The sequence below is a fragment of the Epargyreus clarus genome, unplaced genomic scaffold, assembly GCF_041222505.1.
Source record: "Epargyreus clarus isolate Ecla_fem2 unplaced genomic scaffold, WU_Ecla_fem_2.2 ptg000007l, whole genome shotgun sequence".
NCBI lineage: Eukaryota > Metazoa > Arthropoda > Insecta > Lepidoptera > Hesperiidae > Epargyreus > Epargyreus clarus.
In genome coordinates, this window is record NW_027332215.1 from 23,170,373 (window position 1) to 23,182,458 (window position 12,086).

Sequence of the window (12,086 nt, forward strand, 5' to 3'; positions counted from 1 at the left end):
ATGGTTTTGCAAAATATTAACAATCAATTTGTATCCAGATGTTGTGTTTGCTTGTGAAGTCCAAAATTAAACAGAAGAATGGCTTAATCAATAGCTAAATTTAAAACCTGTAAATCTTAATAAATATACGCATACAGAAGATTTCTTAAACTTAACATGGTGTGCTATAATAATAGGTATTGATTAAGCTTGAAAGCTTCGTAATAATTAGTTAAAAAACATTAAAAATCTAAATTTATCGCGAACAAGCTACGACAATTTAACTCGTATGAATACTTACAAAATGTTTCTAATAGACACATAGAAACTCATCTAACTGCGTAGGTAAAACGACGAACAAATAACGATAGTGTACAAATATGAGCATTCAAACATTGCCGTCGCCAAATATTATCGTCGCCAACATCAATTCCGACATACTTAAACAAATAAATGCGAATGGTCGATTTTGCAGGGCGGCCGGGAGCTGGTGTCTTGTTTACCGTCCAGGTTGTCCAATAATCAATGGACAGATATAATGTCAGCACGGTTATTCGAAATTGTGAATTTAATGAATATCTAAATGAAATACTTAATAGATTGAACCTGTAGAGATTACATTCGTTTACTAGAAACTATCATGCAACCGATGGAAAAGAAACGCTTCGCTCTTTTCCGCATTACAGCGTGAAAACTCTCAAACACCTTTTGTTGCCGGTTATGTTGTTTCTTATGGGTTAAAATACATTCATACCGTATCGTGAATTATATTTCTTAGTACCAAGGATCTAAATTTTGACAATTTTTGACTATTAAAAATCAATTTTTGATAGACAATAAATTGATAGTTTGACGACGGTCGCCAATTAAATTGGTTATGCAACCCATAGATTGTCCGTCCGTTGATACTTAAGATCAACCACATGCCTTAGAAAAGTAAATATATGGTAGTAGGTTATATTTATTATTCATTGTAAAATTAAACTAACCTTCTGACATGGATTCTAGTGATTATCAGACACTTAATTATAATTTTTAAAGGACGACGGGAATTCTTATACACCTTGCAACCTATAATCCTATTATTAAGTATGTACAGTGAACACCTATTTATTTAAATTCTGCATTGAAATAGAAATTAAGACGAATCGGAACATTACACCAAAATTCAATATAAATAACTTATAGATACAAACACAGATTTGAAGAACTTTAGGGGTTAATGACCTGAAGGTCATAAGATAGTATTGTCTAAAATTATTCTTGAATCGAATCTATTTCAAGGACATACAAAAGGTAAGAAAGAGGTTTCCTAGTCATCCCAAAGGAACTCGCGTCTTCTGTCGGGGTCACTTTTCCTGTTACGGTAAACAAGTTAGACAGGGGCTGAATCATTTTATACTGCGAAGCAATTATTTATATGCTCGCAACAACCATTGCTATAAACGGAGCTTGTTCACAGTATTGCCTACACAAATTGTGTATCGAACGAAATCAGTAGCGTATCATAAGTACTCGTCATAACTTGCAGCCGGAAAATGTATATACATTAAAGCTAGTTTGTGACAGCAGCTTCGCTTTCGCTTCACTTTGATGTTATGCAGCTAGGCAGCTACTGAGGATGCCGCAGCTAAATTAAATGACGGAGACGTCATATGACGACGTGTGACATACATGCGTCGAAAATGGCATGTAAATAAAAATTGTGATTATACTTACAAAATGTAATAATTAAATTCACGTGTAATATTTCATTACATAGATACTTGTTGGATATTACATTACATACGTAATAGATCATATCCAACAAGTTACTAAAAAGTTTTTCAATAAGTAAATATATATACATCTTGTTTATTTTAGGTTTCGTTAGAGACAATAGAGTTATCAAAATTGATTGCCATTTTTGGTATACAATACGAGCGTGCAACAAAGGTAAGTGTAAGACAACCAAACAAATCAGTCAAGAAGAGCCGTACAAACACTGTGTTGTCCGAATGGGCGGACAGAACGAGCGTACATCGAATATTATGTTAACGAGTATAACTCCCGGTCGTGGAAAGGGCAAGTTTTTCACGCGTTGAGTAACTCCGCATACGCGACGATGCCCGGCGAGTTCTCCGACCTTATAAGGGATATGACTTGATATTTTTATACCAACCGTAGTTAGGAGACCGCTAAGCGAAAAGAGAACGCATTACAAGTAAATCAATTGTATTAACCAAATTAAGTCTAATATATGATATTGATACGTGTATTTTCGTAAGGAGTATGAGAATTGGCATAAATGAAGTTCATATATATAAGGAATGTAGAAAGATAAAATTTATGTACTTATAATGAAATAGAACATTCGTTATTTACATTATATGCTAACAATGTCATATGTCTTGCCATGTAAACTGGATAACAAATGTCTCTGTCAAGAACTTGTATTATTATTACATTAAAAAGGTTTAGACAAGTTAAATCAATACAGGTATAATTGACCAAGTGTGATCCTATTCTGGTTCAATAGATAAAGCGAAAAACACCAAAATATAGCGGCTTCTTATACGGCGACCTCATTCATATTAAACCTTTTTTATTTTTACTATTTGTTGTTATAGCAAAAATTTCAAGTATCTATCTATAGTAGTTTAAGAGATAGAGCCCTGTGACTAACAAACAGACGAACAGACATCGGAGTATTAGTAATAGGGTTCCGCTTTCACCCTTTGGGTATGGTACCCTATATATGAGGGATCTCTTCTATATGAATGGCGCATTAATTGTATTATTGTATTATTTTCATTAGTTCAATGTAAGAGCAAAACGACGATAAATTTGTATGCACAAATTAATTTGCATGTTAACTTCCACGCCCTTGCTGCCTAATAATAAGGTCTAACAAGACATTGAATAATTTATTATGACATCGCACCCCTCGGTTGTGTATAGGGATCTCCTGAAACGCTAATACCGTCCGGTAGCAACGCTGACGCGTGACGATAACCGTTCACGCGTACGAAACTTAACGTGCAATTTGAAAAGTCAATCTCCGGTAAGCATCGCGGATAAATAATTAATACATCGGCCGCGCTACAATCGGTATCGCGTGTGGCTCGTACATTTTCACTGAAAACGGAGTAACGCTCGAGTGTACGGTATGGACGTAGAAATTGGGTCGCATACCGTTGTGTAACGTCCCGTGGGCTGCGGAGCGACATCCATTCTATTGTTTGCATTTTAATAATAAAACACAGACTGTGAATAAATGATTTCCTTGATGTATTGCAGCGTAATGATAATGCTTTTTCATTTATTATAACATCGACATGTCTGGACGTAGAGCGGTATAATCGACGAAAACTTGACAACCCCAGAGATCGTAGATTGAATAATTGATTTAAAGACAATACACACAATTAATTTCTATTAAATATTCCTCTTGACCTTTCAAAAAGTTATGAACAGAAATTCGCTTAAGAATAAAACATACAAGCATGTGAAAAGCGTGGTCTGTTATCGGTGTAATTATTGGCAAAAAGATCACAAGTGAAACTGAGTCGTTCCTAAAAAATGTAAAGTGAAGCAACGAAAAGTAATGATGAATTTTGTAAGTTTTGCAACTGTCCCAACTTCTAAAAGAGTAAATTACTCTTCGATCACTAACAAGAACAAATTACTACATATTATTGTTTGCGATTTTTAGGAATCCGTACCCAAAGGTTAAAAAGCTTATTAAAAAATGGAACCCTATGTTAATTATATTTGAGTATGTAGGTATATATAAGGGTGGCCGCTTAGACTACAAATAATAAAAATTAAAAAAAAATCCGGAAAGTAAATGGGGACCGCCATACAAGAAACCGCTATATTTCGACATTTTTCGCATTATCTATTGAACTGTAAAAGGTTACATAAGGACAGTGAACATTTTTAGAATGCAGATATTTCAATGGCTACTATCATAAAACAAATACTATAACATTTACTTTATACATATAAGAAATACTAATAATTCGCCAAGTATGAGTCGAACTCGCACATCGGACCACTTCGTACCACCAAATGTTCAAAATTTTATGAATATAAATAGAAGTTATAGTAGTAGTAAACGGATTGTAAAAATTTCAACTGTCTTCCTGGTTCAACAGTTAGATCGAAAAAAGTCGAAAAATTACCGGTTCGCTGTATGGAGACCTCCTTTCCTTTAATATTCAACTTTATTTTATTTTTAGTATTTTTTGTTATAGGCCCCAGCCATATTGTGGACTTCTAGCGATAGGGATTGCTTTTTATAAGATTAAAATATTTATAATAAATTGATACATACAAAAAAAACATGATAAGATACGACGTATTAGTAGGCATTAAGATTGTTCTATGTAACATCTTTTATTTTATAAGGTGATATACATAAATACAGTTAAATGAATATATGCTGATGTTACTGTAATCCTCATTCAATATTATAAAACTGTCCCTATGCAATTTTATTGTAATCAATGACAGACGAGACAAGTAAATATAAGCCAGCTCTTTAAATTGTTATTGCTTTATTACGAGTACGCGGCTTTAAAATAAAAATAAAAACCAATCAAACAGAGTGGACAGTGCCCTCGCAGCGGAAACCCTTTTGCAGGATTATTTGAATTTAAACCTCACTCACCCGCCAGGCAAATTAATTCCGACGAGTTGTATAAACGCAGAGGGTTCCAACCGTTTGACGAATGTTACATAACTACACGTTACTTTGCAAACAACCAAGGTCCAGCGAACACACAAGAGTATTAAAAACACTCAAATTCATACAAATAACTACGGTCTGAATTCAAAATTCAGCTTAATAAGCCCCCAAAGGTGTGTCCAAATTGTAGGTATGGAGAGTATATGAGATTTTTACATTTTGAGAATTTTAAAATCCTTCAAGCCGTGTAAGTTGTGGTTTGTTGCAGACAACCACTCGTAATTAATAGACTCACGTTCTAGTATTAAAATTTAATATAATAACATATTATAATGGCGTATAAGGCCCCAAATATCACGTTTTAATAATTATAATTTCAAGACTGCAAAATAATAAAGCACCCTTATGATTTACCTTGTTTGGAAGATCGATTATCAACTTTTTAAATAATATTATTTCATATTTAGATTGATATTAAGATCCTTGAATTTCCATAAAATTCAATATCCAAGTAAATCTCATCTCATTAATACTTATTATTAGATGTTGTATGGATGGGTAACACACAAATATGAACTATTATTGTACATACTTCAGTTAACAATAAATATAGTTAAAAAAAAAAAAACTAAAAAACACGCTTTTATGATAACATCAACTAAAAAGTATAAAATAATTTTCAATCTAGGAATCAATTAAGGAACAGTAAATAGTATAATTGTGGAAAAAGTGAGCGCGCTTTTCGTAAACTGTTAAATAGAGCACCCCACGCTTTTTCCACATTTAAACTATTTAAAGTTTAATTGATTCCTAGATTGAAAATTATTTTCTACTTTTTTGTTGATTTTATCATAAAAGCGTGTTTTTTTAGTTTTTTAAACTATATTTGTTTCATTAGTTTTTAGTATTTATTGTTATTGCGACCACTATTATGCATACTATGTAAAAAAAATCAAGTGTCTATCTATATACGGTTTAAGAGATAAAGCCCTGTGACACACGAACAGACAGCGGAGGGATTCGTTTTACCCTTTGAGTACGGAATCCTAAAAATAATTCTACAAGATGGCATTATAGATATGTTTCAGGACATTTGAGTTATAGGGAAATAAAATTATTATTTTCAAAACTAAAAATCGCGCTATAACAGTTTTTGAAACTAAAATGCAATAATTGTTTGCAATCTAGTATTTTTGCGATGAACTTTCTCTAAGGCGCTCGAACAATCTCGCCTCAAAAATCGTTAGTTCTACGAATGTTGATAAGGACAATAGTACAAAATTATTAAAATCATGTATTGTTATCGGTTTTTGATAATTCTTCAAAATTTTGAATTAAACTTAACGTTCAACGTAGATAGAAATCGGGTTCAGAAATTCCGTTACGTAGTTACATACATACATACATACATACATACAACCTAAGCTAATAAAAGCGTGTTAATTAGGAGAGTGTATAGTCTCAACTCAAATTAAAAGCATACGAAAGATTTGTTATCATTGTAAATTAATAAGAGTCATTGTCGCCAACCAACAGTGATGTGCGTTACAATTACAGAGGCGAAAATATGTATAAATGATGAAATCATTTACACAATGAAAATGTTTATATACTTCATCCACCTTCTGATATATTCTACTTCCTACACTTGCTTTTATGATTGGAGTGTTACTCCATGTGACAATTTATTAAAGCCTGCGACTTCGTAGGAGTATAACATAACGTAATACCAACTTTAATCCCTAATTTTACTCCCAAGAGACAGCTGCCTCCCGTTCAGCGAAGAAGCATATGGCCAAGGCGAAGTCTAGGCACATCGGCAGAATTGGCGAACGACTACTTGGTTACCGGGAGTAGAGCCTTCTGGTCGCTGGCCAAAGCTGTCGAGGGTAATTTCTGGCACTCTTCTCTACCGCCCTTGCGGAAACCAGATGATTCTCTGGCCCATACGGCAAAGGGGAAAGCCGACCTTCTGGGTACCCTCTTTGCCTCAAACTCGACTCTCGACGACAGAGGGGCCACACCGCCTACCATCCCGCGATCTGAGAGCTCTATGCCTAATATACGGTTTACACAGAAAGCTGTCAGGCGAGCTCTATTGTCCCTTGATGTCAAGAAGTCGAGTGGGCCGGAATATGGTTTTCGCAAGGGCCGTTCAGCTGGTGACCTTCTGGTGTATCTCACACACCGATGGGCGCAATCCATTGAGAGCAATGGTGAGGCATTGGCGGTTAGCCAAGATATCGCAAAGGCCTTTGACCGGGTCTGGCATAGAGCCCTTCTCGCGAAGCTTCCATCTTACGGTCTTCCTGAGAGGTTATGCACATGGGCAACCAGCTTTCTGTCGGAGCGGCACATCAAAGTCGTCGTCGACGGATGCTGCTCTGACACGAAACCTGTAAATGCTGGCGTGCCCCACGGCTCAGTCCTATCTCCCACACTATTCATTCTGCATATCAATGATATGTTGCAACAAGTAGGCAACATACATTGCTATGCAGATGATAGTACGGGAGACGCTACATATACAGGCCGCGCAAATACCTCTCGGACTCTCGTGGAAGAAAGCAGAATCCGACTTGTGTCTGAAATCGAGGACTCTCTGGAGCAAGTCACGACATGGGGTCGACTTAACCTTGTTGAGTTTAACCCTACGAAGACACGAGTCTGCGCGTTTACCGCTAAAAAAACCAATTCGTCATAGCGCCACGGTTCCAAGGTATCCCGCTCACCATTGGTAAAAGTGTGGAGATCCTGGGAGTTGACATATCGTGTGGCGTGCAATACCGGGGTCATTTGGACGTTAAGGCCAAGTTGGCATCAAGAAAACTGGGCGCAAAAAGGTGCAAAAAGAGCTCTCATACAAAGCCGGCGATGCATTGGCGACTCCTCTGGTGTTGCAAATGTCCATAGGCGGCGTTGACTACTTTCCATCAGGTAGCACGTCTGCTTAATCGTTAAGTTAAACTATAAAAAAAAAAGTGCCACAACATCTTTTAAACCTCTTAAAAACTATTTGTTATTCGTTTTTCACGATTTTAAAACCACTCGTATGAAAATTTCCTATTTTCTGATTCCTTGTTCCAAGGATTTAGTTCGGGCGTTGACGAGTCAGTCAATCAGTGAATCAGGACTTCTCATTTTATACAGAAAAACTGACAGAAACGTGAATTATAACATAATAATATGTTAAATATAGTACGATGCCAATTTGAGATTTGGATGTAGCATAGTGCAATTCGGGGACCGTACAAACTAAATATTAATGTTAGCTGATTAGTAGTAGTTGTTTATGTTGTACCAATATGAGATTCTGCAGAAGCATCACGTTGCCCAATTGGTACTATTCCTATGTTAGTTGCAGTATTATGTGGTTGACCAATATTTTAGTGTTGCCAAGCTTCTATACAGGGTGAATTTTTCAAACGGGCCTTCATGGCCAAATCCGAAACTATGAGGATTAGCGAAAAATGCTGAAAGAAGTTACGAGGCCGATTTTGAATAAACTAAAACTGCATCATTAGTTTTTTAAAATATCTTTTACCTTAGCCGGGAATCGAGCGAGTTCATTTTGAAAAAAAAATACACCCTCTATATTATTCCACTATCTGATAGTGTCGCTTATAAGGATCAAATTCTGGAGAGTAATGTTATGTGACAAATTAAAGGAAAAGGAAAATTTTGAAGAAAATACATAATTTTTCATACCTTGGCATACTAATCCTTAAGGATTATACATACCATATGATTTATGTATAATTCTTTAGAACTATATATAAGTGATAACATTGAAGAATTTGTTGGTTAATTAACTAACTCTTCGATGTTATGGCCGTGACAAACGGCTTAGTATGAGAAAGTAATAGGTTGGCAACTAAGTTCCCGCCGTTTTTAGGATTTACTTTTTTAAAAAAATATATCAGTGATTAATCAGTAAATTCTTATTTTTTTTTTTGTTGTTTACAACTTCGTTTCAACGTTGAATATGATTTTCAATATCTGTTTGTTAAGTAATCACTCGGATTTGACTCGAAAAAGTCATTCTCGCAAATTTACATCTGTATTAAACGAAACTCTATTATAATGTTACAATGGTACAAGTTGAAAATTTATTATAATGGTCCTGAAAATAACCTTAACTAAGTCGAACATAAAAATATAAATTCTTGGAAAAAAAAAATGTCCACTTTCGAATGATTTGAAATATTAGGCCAAAAAATTGTTAATACGCGAAATGTTTAAATTAATGAATGGCGGAAAGAAATTTCGTTTTTTTTTCATAATAATTTGGCAGTTAATATTATGAAAAGAAAACGAATTTTCTTCAAAATGAGGTTTTTCCTTTACTTTGTCATTTATCATTACTTCCCAGAATTTGATCCTTATAAGCAACACTATGAGATGGTGGATTAATATAGAGGGTGTATTTTTTTTTTCAAAATGAACTCGTTTTATTCCCGGCTAGGGAAAAAGATATTTTAAAAAATGAATGATGCACTTTAAAGCATCAAAATCGGCCTCGTAACTCCTTTCAGCGTTTTTCGCTAATCCTCATAGTTTTGGATTTGGCCCTGAAGGCCCGTTTGAAAAATTCACCCTGTATACTTAACGCTAGCATTAAAAGCCTGGCTGCGTTAGGGTGTTAGCGCTTTAGTAAATCCTGAGGCCGCCAAGTTGTATTGTACTGTAATTTAATGTAATTTTTCCCATACTATGACGCTTGTACGCAAATCTTGAAAAAATTACAACGCTCGGCGACATGAACGCCGAGCGCCGCGACAAGCATACGCGTACGCTCTCCGTGTAACCGCTCAGTAGTAACCCAGTATAACATAACTCGGCGCTAGAGCGCGGTGTCAGGATTTTCTTCTAGCGCTAACGCCTAACGCGGCGCTAAAATACGTTTGGCCGGGTCCTTATTTAATGTAATGTCATACCTGTGGTCCGGCAGCATTAAAATGTAATGTTAAATGTAGTTTGAGGCGTAGTGTCAGTTGCTTTGTACCTGAGGTCCTGCAGCAGCGCGTCCCCCTGCGCGATGGTGGCGGCGCACGCGTCGAGGCTGGCGGCGCGGTGCTGCGCGCACTGCTCGAGCGCGCGCCGGGCCGCCTCCGGGCTGTCGTCCGCCGCGCACACGCCGCCGCCACCGCGCAGCGTCTCCAGCCACTGCACCAGCTGCACCACATCAACATCATCATCATCAACCCATTACTGTCCCACTACTGGGCACAGGTCTTCTCTCAGAATGAGAAAAATTAGGCCATACTCCACCGCCCTGGCCAAGTGCGTAATTGGTAGACTTCACATACCTTTGGGACTTTTTTGTAAATCACACACGTATGCAGATTTCCTCACGATGTTTTCCTTCACCGTTTAGCAAGTGATAATTAATTTGTAATACGCACATAACTTTGAAAAATCAGAGGTGCGCGCCTGGGTCTTGAAACTCAGACCCCTCGATCGAGAGGCAGAGTTTCTTAAGCACTAGGCTATCACGGCCTTTTGTACATCACACACTCTCCCACAGCTCTCGGATTTATTCAATATAGGACAGGTGTGATCTGATCCTTGTCTTTATGTATATTTGTTAGAACGTCTTAGTTCACTGTTAATCCTACTAAAAAAATTATATCGGCTGATATAGTTTCTGTGAGACAATATATTATTTATGTTTGCCAACATAAGTTTATGTTCACAAAACTTGACAACTAGTCGAAAGGTTGAGGTGAAATGTTTACACTATTAAAGTTTTAATGTTTTTCATTCCAAAGTGCCCATGTAATTTATCAAACTGACCAGTAAACGTGGACGGTTTTTACTTATAAACATAAACTTATTCTATAAAAATTTATTAATGATTCCTACAATTACATACCTCTTTCTCATGTGTGTATAATAACACAGCTAAGTCCAGCCGCCTTCGTCGTCTATCCACCCTCGCAGCGAACGCAGCCACATGTGCTTCAAGCTCCCTCGCCACTCCCAGCACTTCTTCTGGGTCACATTCGCCAGAACGAGCCAATTCTTCTGCCGCCGCAAGTAACTTCTCGGCGTTTGTATACGTATTCTAAACAAAAAGTCATTATAAGCAATTATCATTGACACTAAATAGATAACTAAATAATAATAAATAGATAACTTACTTGTGCAACATTTTCAAAGTGTTCATGAGATTTCTGATAAACTCTAGCTTTATGGAGATTCCTTCCTATTCCTGTATTTTTCTGCAAGAATACCTCGCCGTGGTTCGCGAGCCAGTCTAACACCTAAAAGTAAACAAACAGCAATTAATAGCCAAGCAGCATCTATAAAACAAATCGTGTCCATTAAGCATCTTAAATTTATAATCTTAAATTTAAGGACACCCGATTGTGCACAATTTCTAAAAAATGAACCAATAAACTCCAATATATTGTCAAAGGTTAAGTAAAAAAATACATTTAACTTTTATTCATTTGTACTGACCTGCCTACAGTCCTCTTTGTACAGCAAAAGCGCGAGTCGTTGGTGAAGCTTGAGCCTCGCCTGATGGTAGCGCGCCTCGAGCGCGCGGTGGTGGCCCAGTATCTGGTGTATGACGGCGAGCACGTGGTTCGCTCCCGAGCTGTAATCTGCCGCGGGGTCTCCACCGCTGCTGCCGGCAGAGCTCACGGTGCCGTCGTTCTAAACAATGGTAGAATTTTAATAAACCTAACACTCGTGTTACAATTCACAGCACTTCATACTTTATACATTTAATATGACTAACATACTCTAATATTATTAGGTTGTTCTGAAAGTCATTTGGTTTTTTCCAACAATGGATATTTTGTCACAGCCAACTTCAAATTTAAGCAGCGTAATTAGTATTAATTCTGAAAGCTACCAAGGCATATTTTATATTACTTGATTGATTAAAAACCATACCATGTCAGCTGGATCTGTTTGATGACAAACTTGAACTAAATGGTCAAGTTGATAAAGCAGCTTTTTACTCGTTGAATGTACCTGTTAAAAAAAAATAATACACGTCATGTTGATTTCATCCGACATAATAATCATCAAAAATATCAAAATTACGTTAAAAATTATTTATCTCTTAAAAATAATATAGTACTGGTTAGCGGCGTATTAGTAATTCTCACAAAACAATAACAGTTTCATAAATAACATCAGTCGAGTAGGAAATCTTTTATGGTATTGACGGCCTCGAACTTACAAAGTAACAAGACTCAAAATCAAAGGCGTTTACAAAATAGGTAATAATCTATAAACACACAATTTCGTTTCGCCGTATAAATTGACTAGACTATAAACAAAGGTCACAAGTGGTTTTCAAGGTGGTAGAACCGTTTGTGGTTCGACTCTGGAGGCACCACCGTCACACCTATTTCTGCTTTATAACAGCAGTGTTAAGCGCTGTTGTGTTCTGGTTTAAAGGGTGTGGTAAGGGAGA

General features: G+C 36.5%; 1 protein-coding gene across 7 annotated transcripts in view; it reads right to left on the reverse strand.

Annotated features, from left to right (window-relative positions):
• The window catches only part of trio (trio Rho guanine nucleotide exchange factor), a 125,569-nt gene that overhangs the window by 103,215 nt on the left and 10,268 nt on the right, over positions 1 to 12,086 (reverse strand). For all 7 annotated transcript variants that reach the window (XR_012102496.1, XM_073075185.1, XM_073075184.1 and 4 more), the window contains 5 exons: positions 11,558 to 11,638; positions 11,117 to 11,314; positions 10,795 to 10,917; positions 10,527 to 10,718; positions 9,657 to 9,826 (listed from right to left, as the gene is read on the reverse strand). Coding sequence is in view for 6 of the 7 variants with exons in the window: in XM_073075185.1 (XP_072931286.1) it covers positions 9,657 to 9,826; positions 10,527 to 10,718; positions 10,795 to 10,917; positions 11,117 to 11,314; positions 11,558 to 11,638 (764 nt within the window). In the remaining variant the exon portion in view is untranslated. The remainder of the gene's footprint in view (positions 1 to 9,656; positions 9,827 to 10,526; positions 10,719 to 10,794; positions 10,918 to 11,116; positions 11,315 to 11,557; positions 11,639 to 12,086) is intronic.